This window comes from Chelmon rostratus, chromosome 6 (genome assembly GCF_017976325.1).
Source record: "Chelmon rostratus isolate fCheRos1 chromosome 6, fCheRos1.pri, whole genome shotgun sequence".
Classification (NCBI taxonomy): domain Eukaryota; kingdom Metazoa; phylum Chordata; class Actinopteri; order Chaetodontiformes; family Chaetodontidae; genus Chelmon; species Chelmon rostratus.
The window spans coordinates 13,602,184-13,617,022 of record NC_055663.1 but is presented as its reverse complement, the minus strand read 5'-3'; the positions used below and the strand labels follow the sequence as shown (position 1 = coordinate 13,617,022).

The 14,839-nt window shown below is 42.9% G+C and overlaps 1 protein-coding gene across 1 annotated transcript; it reads left to right on the top strand.

Annotated features, from left to right (window-relative positions):
* Nucleotides 1-224: 224 nt before the first annotated feature.
* On the top strand, nt 225-9,885 carry si:dkey-234i14.6. The gene is made up of 5 exons (XM_041939684.1): nt 225-895; nt 4,121-4,297; nt 5,930-6,139; nt 8,069-8,282; nt 8,748-9,885. Exons 1-5 carry the CDS (start codon nt 410-412, stop codon nt 8,924-8,926), a joined length of 1,266 nt encoding a protein of 421 aa, XP_041795618.1. The 5' UTR covers nt 225-409; the 3' UTR covers nt 8,927-9,885.
* Nucleotides 9,886-14,839: the final 4,954 nt, after the last annotated feature.

The following is a 14,839-nucleotide window of genomic DNA, read 5'->3' as shown; positions in this document are numbered from 1 at the left end:
CATGATGTTCCGGCACTTTCTGAAATATGAGTGATTTAAACCTTTACGCGCAGACTGCTGATGCATTGAACTGCTCGTTTTGTGCTGACGCTCTTCAGACACTCAGACCTCTTCAGGGGCAGGAGAGAGAGAGAGAGAGAGAGAGAGAGAGAGAGAGAGAGAGAGAGAGAGAGTCAAGGGTGCTGCAACAACTCAACTTGCAGCCGAGGGAGCGCAGAGGACGCATGTGGCAAGTCGCTGCTGGTTCGGTTTGTGTGCATGGATGCAAGAGCCTGCTCCTCTCCTTCTTTCAGCTTCTTTCAGCGAAAGCACAGATGATGAGAGGTCGTTCGGCTGATTTCTAAGGGGGCATAGAGCTGCTGCAGGAGAACCAGCGCCTGGCACACATTACGGTGCAGTTTCTGGCGGTATGGACGGGCTGCAGGCAGAAAACGCTGGAGTTGGCGACATCGGGGAGAACGCGGAGGAGAGGTACCGCGCTCTCGCCTATGACACTGCCCTGAGCACTTTGGTGGCGGTGGTCGTGTACTCGGTGGTGAAAGTGAGCCTGGACGGCATCAGGCAGTGGCGGGCCAGGATCTCGGTGCTCATCGTGGGTTCGGGACCCGTGGGGCTGACGGCCGCGCTGGTCGCTGTCCGCTCCGGTAAGGTGCTGAAGCTGACCGTGCTGGATGAGAGGTACCGGACCGCCCTGCTCTGCCGGCCACAGCAGATCGCTCTGGACCCCCGCAGCGTGAAGTTTCTGCTGGGACTCGGGGTGGACTTCGATAACATGGAGGGCTGCTGGCACAACGAGCATTTCTTCACTAGGATAGGCGTGTTTCAGGAGTACCTGCTGAGCATCCTGGAGCAGAAGAAACAGAAGGTGGACGTCAAGGTGCAGCTGGGGACCAAGGTAAAGCCTCCAGTCATCATATGGTCTGTATGAAGCATGCTGCAACAAGGCTATAAATCCTGTTATACAACTTTAATTTCCTCTTTCAGTGTCTCTCATGCAACTCAATAATACATAGAGCACTGCTCGGGAAGTAATGTGTGGTGACTCGGTGGAGAGGAGAGAGAGAGAGTCCACGTCTCACACTACCTCATCTTGTAAGGACTGTGCCTTTATAGTCTGTCAAAACCTGATCCCCCCTAAGTGGCAGCATGCAAAGAGAAGAGGCTGCTGTGTGCCTCCTCTTCAGCAGGGGTCTGATAGCTATCAGCAGTGATGGTGACAGAGATGTGTGTTCCCACGACCAATAAGAAGCCCCAGTCCTGGGCTCTGGAGTGAACCCTAACAAGGCAGCTTTCTGACACTGTAGCTCTCTCCTTCCTCTTCTGACATTTAAAGAGCCTTTTTGCTGCTCTCGACATGAGCCTCATTGGCCTCTCTGAAACACACAGAGCACTTTTTTTTCTCACCAACCAGAATTTGATTTATTCGTCCATATTATTAGTAAATTCATCCTGCAGCAACAATCATCCTCACATTTGGCTTTCTGTGGATTCATTTGCTCATTTACAACAGACATACTGCACATATAATGTGCAATATATATTCAGCTTGTATGCAGTATATACATGTATATATTCTACAATTCTCCCAAGGCTTCTCCTCCTCACACAACATTGTATGTCAGACTGAAAGGCTCATCAGTTGAAATAACCTGTTATGTAAGCTGACCTCAAACCTGAGGAGAATCCTCGCTGCAGTTTTTAGGCCAATGGAAAGTAAAGCACAGAATTATAGTGCACAAATTCCAATCCAAACATATTATGGCATCAACACAAAATGGATTTTAAATTGTAATCCTATTAAATTCAAAAGGATTTAATTACAGATTTCTACAAGGGATGTTTTGAGGGTAACCCAAAGACATATGCTTATTAAATGAATACGTACCAGCGCTCTGGTACCTGATTTAATAAGACCACATCAAATTTACCACAAATTGTGATTGAGGCATCATGATAAAATCACAGATATGTTTTTATTAAAAAAAAGTTTATTTGTATAGCGCTCACTGTGGGCTTCATAACACAGAGAGAACAATAACAAGAGGAAAACACCCCCAGCCAGAGTTCAACTTAGACACAAAGAAATAACCCACTAACATGAAAGCCTCAGAAGGGTTTCTCAGAGAGAAGTGCTCAGTGTGGGCAAACAGTGATTAAATGTTCAGTGAATATTTGTGTCATGGCTGGAAGCCAGAGACAAGACTTTATTACTGCTCTATTAAGGTTGAGTTAGAGCGTCACTGTGGATGTTGTGACTTTGCTTTTATTACACTCGATGTTTGTTTTTTTCCCTGGCACTCGTCAGACAGTAGAAAACCATCGCAGCTGTACACTCGTGTGTGGCCACTCCTCCCTGACTCTGGCCAGCAGCTTCTTTCCTCCTCAGCTCCAATGTCACTCCTGTTAGCCGCTGCCGTCCTCGCTGCTATCCAGTGACTCACCAACCTTTGGAAGACGGAAGACAAGGTCGAGAGGGTCTTCGATCACAACAAACTTCAGTTTCGTTTCGAGTCACTGCCAACTTTGCCATTTCCTCTTGATTAGACAGGACATTGTGTTTGATGGATTATTTTTTTCACCCTCCTTGCCTGTCAGAGCTTTAAAGGCCTGAGGATGCAAAAGGAGTCTTTTGAAAAACCTGTTCTCTGCAGTCTAAGTGGATTAAACATAGATCTGAGGTTCTGAGCCATTATAGCTCCTGTAAGGCCCTTTTATTCTCCCTTTCAGCCTGTCAGTCTTTCCCCAGCTCACTTGGTCCTGCTCTGTCGCCTCCTCTGCACAGGCAAGTGTTTTACTGAGAGGCAGCGATGCATACACAGGTATAATAATAAATCTCTATGAGAGATTCACTGTTGCCAACCTCTGGAGCCCATTTTAATGGTCTGTATGGGTTTATTACAATACAACTGTCAAGAGCCATGAAAATACCATTATTAATAATTAGTAGTTGTTGTAAGTATGTAGAAGATGACGATTGGGAAGCGGAGCAGACAGCCAGGGATTGGGGCTTGATCAGGGCAAAGCAAGACTGAGGAGGTCCCAGGGGGCATGAGTGTGGATCCAAGACAGGGTGGCTGGGATTGTGGCAGAGCAGCAGACTCTGACAGGCGAGGGAGTGGAGGCGGGGACGAGTCATGAGCAGCAGGACTGTGAAGACATGGAGAACAAAGTTAGTCACTGTGGAGAACAGGACAGAAGCAAATCTCAAAGAGCAGAATATAAGACTGGAGGGTAACGACACTAACTGGTAGACAAGACTACGACCTGGTGGGGTGGAGATGGCGGAGCTGAGTGTATGTAGAGGTCTTGATTGCTGTGATAAGGCGTAGCTGGTGATGCCGCCCTGACTCCAGCACACCTGCAGACAATCACAAAGAAACACACACACAAAGAGAAGCTCAGAGGGAGACTTGAGGTTACTGTAGTTCAGACGATGTTTCAGGGGCAGATTTAACAACAACCCACCTGTTTAGATTAATAGGCAGTGATAGCAAAATAAATGAAATCCTTTTGTTTAAAGGTTGCAACTTATAGAAATTTTGGAAGTTTTAACAGTAATGTAAAATAAAATGAAAAGTAAAGGAAGTTGTTATTATATTATATATCATATGTGTGCTTCAACTAGAACTGAAACAATTAATCAACTTGTTGATTGACAGTATCTTAACCGGTAAAAATAAAATTGAGATTTGACTTTACTTACTTGTGAAGATTTGCTGTTTGTCTTACATAATAGGAAAGTGAATATCTTTGGGTTTTGGACTGTTAATTGGTAAACAAGTCATTCAAAGATGCTGCCTATTGCTTAAGGGAGTTGAGGCAGGCCTTCTTCTGTATTTTTTGACATATCACAGACCAAATGTTGACTTGATTGGGAAATAATCTGCAGGTTAATTAATAAAGAAAACAATCATTAGTTGCTGTAACCTGAAAGAAGAAGAAGGTCTAACTAGCCTAACTACAACCACAACTTTAGTGAAGTGAAAATGTCAGTATTTATGCTTTAGCACAGTAAATGTGTTTTGCTGTATGAAGCTATGAAAATGTGAATGAAACGAAATGAAATCCTAACATCCGGTTAACGTCGTTCCTTGTGTTTGATCATGTCTTGTTGTTTCAGTTTACGGAGGAGTACCTGCGGCGGATCCCACGCAATGACTGGCCACGTGTGATCGTCGTGGCTGATGGGTCGTGTGGCGACTCCTGCTCCGTGCTGGGCATCAGCTCTGACTACACTGTGGAGTCCTGCCACGCCTATGGAGCTAATGCAGCTATAGAGAGACTAGAACAGAGACAGGTCAGGACACACACGCACACAGACACACAGACAGACACACACACACACACACACGCACACAATCTGTATACGCATACATGAACATACGCATTCACTACAGGATGCATTCACTCATGTGCACACACTGAGGCAATAACCAACAGGTTGCTGTTTGCGTAGAGGCTGAAGGCAGCAGAAACAGGATATTGCAGGATATTACAGTAAAGGCGACTTTATTTGGCCTCATAAAGCTGATTTGAGCAAACAGTGAAGTAGACCTGCCAATCGCAGCGGAACACAATATCTGACTCTCATATAAACAGCCATATTTCAGCAGACTGTTGGATCTCGTCAGCATCGACACTGGCCATGTTTTGATTTACATATTGAATTTGATAAGAGCAGCTGATGGAGCTGCTGATGGAGGCAGGTGATGGCGATGATGAAGCTCGTGATTCATCGTGGCCCCCCGGCCAGACTCATAGTCTGTCCCCTGCCAGGTGAATATGATTCAAAACATCAAAACATCAGCTGCAATGTTTTTCACGTAGTGTGCCAAAGGTCACTCGACATTATATAAGCAGATGGTTCCTTGAATGATGACTCAGTGGTGGTTCACAAAATACTGAATAGATAAATACGCGTCTAGAAATGCACCCACAATTGATTTAATGAATTCTTTCTTTGACTGTGTGGTATTATCTAAGCTGCACATTAACAAATGCAGACAGAAAACTAAAGAAATTTGCAGTATGTGTAATATGGTGCAGCACAGACAGCTGACCAGCCTCAATCAGGCAAAAGTATTATTCAGACAGACTTTACAAACAAACATCACATCCCTGCTGGTTCACAGAGGTGGAGAAAATGCAGACAAATGATATTTACAGCAGCGGTCTGCTTCTCGTCTTCCACAGATCACCAGACATTAGCCATTGCTGATAACTGCATTGTTCACGGAGATCGACTCGTGTAGACAAAAGGCCGCTCTTATACACGCTGACAATCTGTGCAAAAGAGCGGATCCATCTGGAGAAACAAATAAACAGGTCGAGGAGAAAAGCTTCCAGGCTAATTCTGACTAATATCTGAAAACAAGCGCAGTCTCCCTTGCTGTTTTATGCTGCCATAACCATTCACATCACGTTCTCTTTAGTGGCTGTATGGCTGCCTTTTATTGGCCCCTTTTCTCCCTGGCTGTTTCCTGTAGTGATTGAATTTACCTCCCAGGATATGACCTGGCCAGCCCTACCGTCCCTTCCATCCTCACCCAGTCGACGCTCTCTTCCCGCGCAATCTCCCTCGGCTGCACTAACTGCCGTTTGATTCCACTCTGCTGGTTTATGTCATTGAAAAGAAAATTGATCAGTTCTGGCTCAAGGGAAAATGGGGAGTCACTGCCAGGATGAACCACTGAATAAAAATCAAGCTCTTCTCAATCTCCACTCATGTGACAACAGCCCTCCCGGGCAGAGATGCGATGGTAATATGGTTTTTCACCACATACACATCATAGGGTGCACGTATGTTAGGAATTAGACCCACTGAGCAATTACATTGTTAATGACGAAATGATGACATCAAATGTGGCACTAATCTCATTGATTTATTGTATCTGAAATTATTTGATCCAGTGTCTTTTCTTAACTTCAGGTACCCACTCCTGAGATCCGCGCCCACAGCCTCTACTTCGACCTGTCCGCTTACGGAGTGGAGGCCCTCCGAGAGCACCGAAATCCCACCACCAAGCCCGGCTTCCACCTGAAGATCTATGGCACCTTCAGAAACCGCTACGTGGCCCTTGTCTGTCCCGCCTCTGACACCAAGATGGTCCGCTTCCTCAGGCACACCGCCAACTCCTCTGTGAGCTTCTTGTCCCCTTTTGCTAAAAGCTTTTCCAGAGCTTTGTGTAACCCTTGCTGTTGTTGAGAAGGACGGTAGGTGTGAACACTCAAGGCAGCTGTATTTCCATGTTAATGCAAATGAAAGACAGATGATAATAACGCTGCCTTGCCTACCTACCTACTTATTCCTCTCCTTTCATTCAACAAATGGCCTCTAACTGCGCCATTGTGGATGTCCATTAGTGTCTGTATGTGAGTGTATACGTTTGCGTGAGTGCATGTGTGTGTGTGTTTAAGTCTGTTGACATACTTGAAAAATGGCTGTGTCTGAGTTAAAGAGAGCATGGGGAAGAGGGGGAGGAGAGAGCAGACCTCACACACATGTGTGTGTCTGTGTAAATGTGGATGTGTGTTATTCACACTGTGCGGCGACAAATTGTATAGGCACATTGTGGGGACTCGTCTTCCTTATGGGGACAAAACTGAAGTCCCAATAAATCAAATCATTCAGTTTAGAGTGAAGACTTAGGTTTAGGTTATTGTTAGGGTACGTCTCCAGAAAATGAATGTCTATGGAATGTCCCCCAAAGTTTTGAAAACACTGTGTGGGTGTGTGGGTGTGTGCGTGCTTGTGTGCGCGTCTGTGTGTGTGTGTGTGTGTGTGTGTGTGTGTGTGTGTGCGTGTCTGCGTGTGTGTAGAGGCCATCTGTACCCTGCTGTTACACATCAGTGAATAAATGCTGGGAAGGATTTTTTTTCTTCCTGTGCTCAACAACAGGCCGCGGGTGCAGCTACAGCTGCCGGGCTGTTGGTGTTTTATTTAAACTCTTTTTTATGTTTTCATGTCAAGCACCACTCTGATCATGCATAGCATGTAGCCACAGCACGTAGCGTAGCACACACAGGTATGTGAGACCGTCCTTGGAGCGCTTGTTGCTATGTGGGTGGCCATTCAGACGCACTGTTACTTGGTAACAGATGACTGAGCAAGTATGGGTCGAAGAAGAGCAGACTTGAGCAGAGAGACGCAGCAAGCGAGGCTTGTCACTCAATACCTGCAATTACAGTAGCATCGACGAGCAGGCACACAAAAAGCGGGGGAAACAATTTCTTCTTCTCTTCTGCATCAAAATAAAGTGATGACGTTCTTTTATGAGTCACTTCATATGGTAAATTTGCACAACAGTAAGGTAAGTAAGGGCACAACAAAAGCTGTTACTTTAGAAGTCTGACTCTGCCTTGACAAAGTTTGAATAAGGGCTACAACTAATATTTTCATTATTAATCAATCTGCTGATTGTTTTCTTGATTTTTCAATTCATCATTTCACCTATGAAGACCCAAAATGATGTCTTTTGTCCAACAAACAGTTCAAAGTCAAAGGATATGTAATTTAATATCACATATGACAAAGAAAAACAGGAGACTGTCATGTTTGAGGAGCTGGAACCAGAGAACTGTTGGCAATTTGCTGGTAAAACAACTAACTCGATTATCCTGATAGCTGCAGATCCATTTTCTGTCGATCAACAAATTGAGTAATTAAGTAACTGTTTCATCTTCGGTTTGAATCAGTTGTATCAATCTTCCCATGCATTTTATTCCCGTGTTAATGCAAAACATCATATATAAAGTGGCCAATTACTTAATGTCACCAAGGCTCATTAAGCTTACTTCCAGTGATGAGCTGCAAAAGAATTATTGATGGATTTTGACCATTGAAATATTACAGTCAATATGAATTTCATTGGAGGACTTCACCGCCCAAGAAGCTTGCAAGAAAAACCCATTTCAGCTAACGGTCCTTTCCTCTTTTACTCTGAGGAAACCAACGAGATACACAGTAACCAGGAAAACAATGTGAGGTTAAAAACCTGATGAAGTGGACCTTTATTGATGCCATAAATGATGAGAAATATCTTATTTTTGTCTCGGTTTTGCTTCCCAGATCATGAAGAACATTTTCCACCAGTCCTTTAATGCCTATAAGACAGACATAGAGCCTCGTCTCAACGACGTGACGCTGCACCACATGCAGTTCAGCCGCCGTCTCTTTGAGATTCAGTTATCACACAGACGCATCAGTGCAGCCTACATAGAGGGGGACAATGTGGCGGTCACTGTGGAGGGGGAGGCAGCGCGTGTCCTCAACTTCGACACAGGTACATCCACAAAGCAGCACATAATGCACTGCTGAGACCAGGAGGGGATATTTGCCCTAAAACACTGTATGAGAAAATAGAAATCATCTTTCCTGTGCTCAAAGGTGAGACGTAACATCAAAGATCCCCATTAGCAGAACAGAGAGCCCTTTGAATAAATGAGACAGAGTGAGATGCAAGGAGAGGATGAATTGTTTTTTATGCATGTGTTCATGGCTGTGTGACTCATTATTGCACTCAGTGTCCTTTCAGCCGATGCTTATCTGGTTTGGTTGTTTATTAATGTGCCGTGTGTTCTTTTTCATAACTACGACTTCAAGTCTACAGTTTAGTATATGTCTGTAAAATTCATAAATACATAAATATGTGTTGCTCTTTGCCGAGATGGAGTTTATTTGAATGATGACGACATGTATGACGTCTGTGATCTATGGTTTCCCTCTCCTCTCCACTTCCATCCTCCAGGCTGTGGGGTGAATCTGGGTATGCGGGGTCTGGAGTCAATGGGGACATTCATTTACCGGACTGCGACTGCCGTGGACCAGAATGATATTCTAGAGGCGCTGTCGGCTAAGATGCGGCACTCCAGACAGGTGGCTGAGACCTTCAAGCAGACAGGCCTGGCTGAATCAATGTATGAATGAAACAGGAGGACGACCCGGTGAATGCATAATGCCACCTAGCGGAAAGTGGCGGTGGATTATTCGTGCTGACGGTGAATGCTTACAATGAATCATGAGTCTGATGCTGAAATGGAACACTAATGGTTACGCACTGAATGGAGCTGAATGAGAGGTAGCTGTGAACAGATGGATAATGGATGTAAACATGTGATCGTAAGTCTTTGTGACATACTGTGAGTGGATGGAGGGAGGGAGAGTAACCGAGGCTATATTCAGTACAACGCACCTGAAGCTGGTCTGATTTTCAGGATGCAAAACCTGTTAATGCTGCAAATTGTGGCAGAAAGAGAAAATAATCTCTTACAGTTGCAATGAAACAATTTAATGCATTTAGGATTTCTCTGTAAAGTGTGAGAATGTATAGGAAAGAAATTGAGCCTTAAGGGCCGAGGAGTAGAGGAGTTAAATGAAAGCTCTGTAATCTTTATCACTGTCGTCTTCTCCTTTTTTAAGGAAAGAATTGACTTGATTTCCAAAATTTAGCCGATTGTGCACTCTGGACATCACATCAATGCTGCTCGGGGAAACAAGTCTGTCATCAGCTAGAACTGAGAAATGTATAAAACTGTTTGTGTCTGTGAGGAGGCAGCTGCTCCAAAGTGTTATTACAAAGCCTTTTGTCTTTGTGTTTGTTTGACAATGTGGTGATAATTGTGCTGATGACGTTCTGAAGTATTCGCTAGAGTGGCCTATTTTTTGTGCTCTGCCTTCTAAATTTGGATTTTTTAGCAGATTTTAATAATGAATTTGTTTTGCGGATTTGTCATAGTTTCACTTTTCTTTTTATATTTGGCTCCAGGTAATCTGAGAGGAACGGTCTCAAGTTATTTACCCTGAAAGTGGTTTATTTCAGATGAAGGAGAGCGTGCTCATAATAATGTTCTGCTCCTGTTGAAGTGCCAATAAAGTTGGTGATTTGGTGTCAGTGATATGGATCGTCCTTACATGAAACCCTTTCATGTTTTTTATATTAAAGATTAAATGCAATTTAATAAAGAGTTAAAACAACCTTAGTTCAGAGGCTTGTCGGGCCTCCAACACAAAAGGAGGATTTAAAATATTAAATCCATATAATGTGCATCGAAGCTGCCTTGATAATATAATTTTACAACTCAGCAAAATGTATTAATTTATCAAATGTCTCTGTATAAAATAAGACAAAATAATGACAACCTCTAAAAAAGACTCATCTGTTCTATCAGTTTCTAGATGCTCTGAAAGAATTAATATTTTTACTATTATAACTGTTGTACAAGCTTCTGTCTGAAATAATGGATCAATATCTGTGAGCTGCACCCAATGCAGAGAGCACAGTACAGTGCTGGTTCCCTAATGGCTGATATGAGGCAGTACTGCCCTCTAGTGGTGAAACTGGTCTGTTGCAACTGCTCAGCCTCAGAGTTTAACACCTCTCAGTCATGTTTTTATAAGTAGGATGATTAATTTGGTACTGAATGATAAGTGATCACAGGGACACAGCATCTCCCTCTGGGACACAAGTATTTTGAGGTTTTATTAAGAGGATTATCAGGAAACACCAATTTTGTTTGTGGAACCCGTATTTCTTTTCATTTCTTTTCAGCATCATATCTCTACTCTTTCACGACTGTTCTACCAGTATGATGCCTGCTAGTTGCATTGCTTCATTATAGCTGCTTGAAAACTTCCACTCTCACAAAACTGTGAACACAAAACAAAATCTCCAAACTAAATATACAAAACCTCTGACTCATCCACCAAATTCAAACAATTGCCTAAAAATGTTTTATCTGTGCTAAAAAAAAAACCCATGTAATCTCTGTTAATTATGCATTCTATAGTACTGAAAGTACTCAAGATATAAATAAAACAAAGCAAATTATTCAACCACTGTACTATGTCCACAAGTGAAGCAACATTAGAGAAGGAGAGAATTATTACTAAAAGCAATAATAAAAATATACAGAACATACAGGCCTACAGAGGAAACATTTAAGAATGGGAATAATCATCTTAATAACCATTAACATCATTACAAATGTGTTGGTATGTGTTCAGTAACTTTCTTTGTGTCAGCCCTGTGTGCAGGTTGAAAAAACAAAGACAAAAATGATCCTCTTGTGTGCCAATGACTTTTTTTTAATCAAACAAAATGTTTTAAATATTATTATTACATCAAAGTTTAAAATTCTGGTATTGTGACAGCTTTATTCACAATTTACTCCAGAACATGTTGTATGCTGTATGTACTGTAGATAATCCAGTGATACAGACGAGGGATTCATTCTTCCCAGCATCACGTCTTTTTGCTGGTCAGGCCAGAGGACTTTGTCTATATCACAGCCAACATTCTGCCTTGCCAGGCAACGGGGGAAAAACCCTCTGCTGTGCCAGATCCAGCCCTCACAGGCCTCCACACCTATAACAATACAGGCCAAGATTTTCCCTGGTTTAGGGTTTTGGGTAATAGAACTTGAGGAACGGGGAGTATGTTTGAAAACAAACATTTATGAATCACTGGTTGATATTGCACCACTCCCATATGCACACCACAGTGACAACTGACACTGTCCCAAACCATGACATAGACAGTATGATCTGCATAGTCACGAGGCTCCCGCTTACTCTCAAACAAAACGCCACCCGGACCAAGACCACCCAGAAATGTAAGAAGATGTCCGATGTTATCGGTGGCATGATGGTGGAAAAACCCACCATTACTTATGGCTGGACAAAGGGTCCTATTGCCACCACGCTGACCAGGCTGACCACGATGACAGACTGGCCAGTGACGTTCCTGCCTCTCTATCCCCTCTTCATCAGATTGAACCGAGCTTCATCAACAAAATTGTATGCATGGGGCCTTTCTATGCAATCCTTTTCAAAAACTCTGTGCAAAAAATAGATTAAAAAGTAGTTTTTTAAGTGATGGATTTACACACAATTCAACATAGAACAGTTTGAATGCATTTGTAGTACAGTATTGTACTGTAAGCATCAGCACTGAGAGTGTCTGTTGTGTCTGACTCTACGCTTACTTGCACGTGCTGAGATCATTGACCTTTGACCATTTCTGAGTTACACTCAAAGCCCTCCCTGTGCACTTGCTTTATACTTACCCTGTTGTGTTTGAGGACACATTGGAATAGCATTGTTTTGAAGGACTATATCAACAGTGCCTCTTGCACTCTTCCTCCTGTTGTTGTTTCCATCCATTGATAGTATGAGCATTCAACTCACCTGTGCCACCTGTGCACTCTGAACGGGCTTATGTTTCATTCAGCGGGTTGACAGTTTTTCTCATTAACTTGAACACTTTTGTCCATTCAGAAGCAACATTTTCAAAACAGGTCACACACAGGCAGAAACTGAATTAGAAGAAGTCGACGGCCAAAATGACACATTTTGCTTTCAAAATTCTCCAACACTCACAAAATAAACAGAAAGTGCAACAAAAGCCAACCTCTCCATTACATTTTGTGAACAAGTTAATATATTCTGCAGTGGATCATTACACAATAGACAACAAAATGCCAGTATGAACGGTTTAACCCTAATTTGTGCTATAAGTCTGTGCTATTTGTTCATAATTGACATTGTCAGTGTATGTGCCAAAAAGGGAAGCAAGCACATCACAGCATGAATTGCATTCTTGTCTCCAAAGATGATTTTACTTGAAATAAGAAACCCTGCTGCACTCTAAGACAGAGTTCTGCATCGTTGTACAACTGTGTTGTAGTTGTGTTTAATTTCTGCCATCCGTGTTTTGCGTTTCCCAACGCAAGTGCATCACAGTGCAAAATGTGTTTTAGTGAGTGAATGTGTTTCAAGTTTTGCAAAAAGAGTGAATGAGTTCTGCAAATTGTGTCTATGGGAACATTGTTTAACGGTTTGTCAAAAGTGATTGATTGGGTAAATGGATTTAGGTCGCTGGACATTTGGTTTGGTGTAAAACTGAGTGAGACGCTACAATATACAGTAACTGGGAACATATATGTGCCCTGAACCTACATGATTCTTGAGAATAATGTCTCCATCAAATTTAGCGGACTAAGAACTTTTTTATTGCATGATGTCAAACTTTGTAAGAACCAGCTCAAAGTGCCTGTCTGCAAATATAATATTTTGCTTATTTTCATTTATTTCTCAGGAAAAAGCAGATACCAGCTGTGCAGTGAACTGTCTGTCTGCTTTCCTTAATGTAGTCTTTCTATAAATCCAAAAACATACAAACAGATGGATGAGTAACAAGACTTGATAAGGCTGATAAATTGAAAACAAATGTGATGCAGTGTGCTAAACAGGGATAAGTCTCGAGCCACAGACAATATAGGTGAGAGACAGTGACCTGCTGAGATCTATTAAACAGCTCCGTGCCAACCTGTCCCACCCTCTGGCCTAACAGACAACTTAAGGCTCGCCCTCCCAAAGCCGTTTGCTCTGTCTAATTAAAAACATTCATCCTCGAGCTGTGCCCTCCAAGGTCAATAGTCTGGACCTCTGAACCGGCCCCTGCTGTAGCACAAGGCCTTTCATTAGATTAAACACAATAATGAGAAAATCTTTTATCTTTGCATATAATTAAAGCTGGGATGAAGGACAACTTAATCAATGATGTGGAATGACAAGTTCGTAAATGAATTAGACCTGCCAGTGGGGGCTTGGCTACGATCAATGACAAATGTTAAGCAGAGAGTGGACGGGTCGTAGTCACAGCAACGGGCATCTATCAGCCCAAACAAGAATATTTGATGCTGCGGGCATAGACTGAGATTTAGCTGGATTACTGATCAACCTCTGTGTTTGTGTGTGTGTGTGTGTGTGTGTGTGTGTGTGTGTGTATAATGTCCATGCAAACGAAACTCTCACTTTTCATTGTCCGTTAATTAAAAGACACTTGTAAAGAATATTTGCACCTATACCACTGATCATGAGATGCATTTCACACATTTTTATGGATGATTTCAGTAATGCCAACATATGCAATTCGAGAGTAAAGCCAGCTTGAACGTCTTATTTTAATAGCATCATCCAGCCATACGAGGGCAGTGTTGCCCTTTGCAATCGCCTCCAGGGTCTCTCTGAGTTCATCGGGCTGCGAAGCCAAAAGGCAAAACTGGAAGAGGAACTTAAGGGATTGTAGATGGGATGGCCGCATGGCCGATGTGTTCTGTTACGCAGCCGCAAAATAGATAAATTTAATAAGTTTTAATAAAATCAGATATAAAACAGATTTTTGCAGTGGGATAATCTGTCACATTGAATGCAGCTAGTCTGATGTAAAAAACAAACTCACCCTCTGACCTTCCTCTGATTTTCATATGGCATCAACTGAACAACTGCAGTTTCTATGTGTAAAAATAACAGTTGTCATAGTCTGAAGCATTCATTCCTTCCCGCAGGAGCAGCTTGACACAATGTGCAGCCAATAGAAGAAAGCGGTTTCCACAGTTCTCTACCGGCCGTCTGAGTTTGTGTTTGAGGAGATGGGAAAGGATGTGAGCACGAGCCTGTATTGACAAGCCTTCAGTTGTTGCCTGACATACAGACAGGAAGTCACTGTCACATGACTGAGATATCGGCACCTTGTCCGATTGCACAGAGGGCCTCTTATGCATGCTGCCAGCACAAATACAGGCCAAGTCATTCATACACACACACACGCACACACACAAAGACGGAGAGAAAGAGGGTGAGAGGATGGGAACAAAGCCAGAACAAAGGACTTTTTTGGGGGTGTTTCACTTAATGTCTTATTGGTCAATATGAAATCTTCTTTGCATTTGTGTGCATGAAACGGGCCGAGGTGAATCCTGCAGCTGGATTTCAACCTGACTTGGACGTCTGTCGAACAATTATCAGTTCCTCTATCTGTTCGGCTCCTATCTGTCCCAT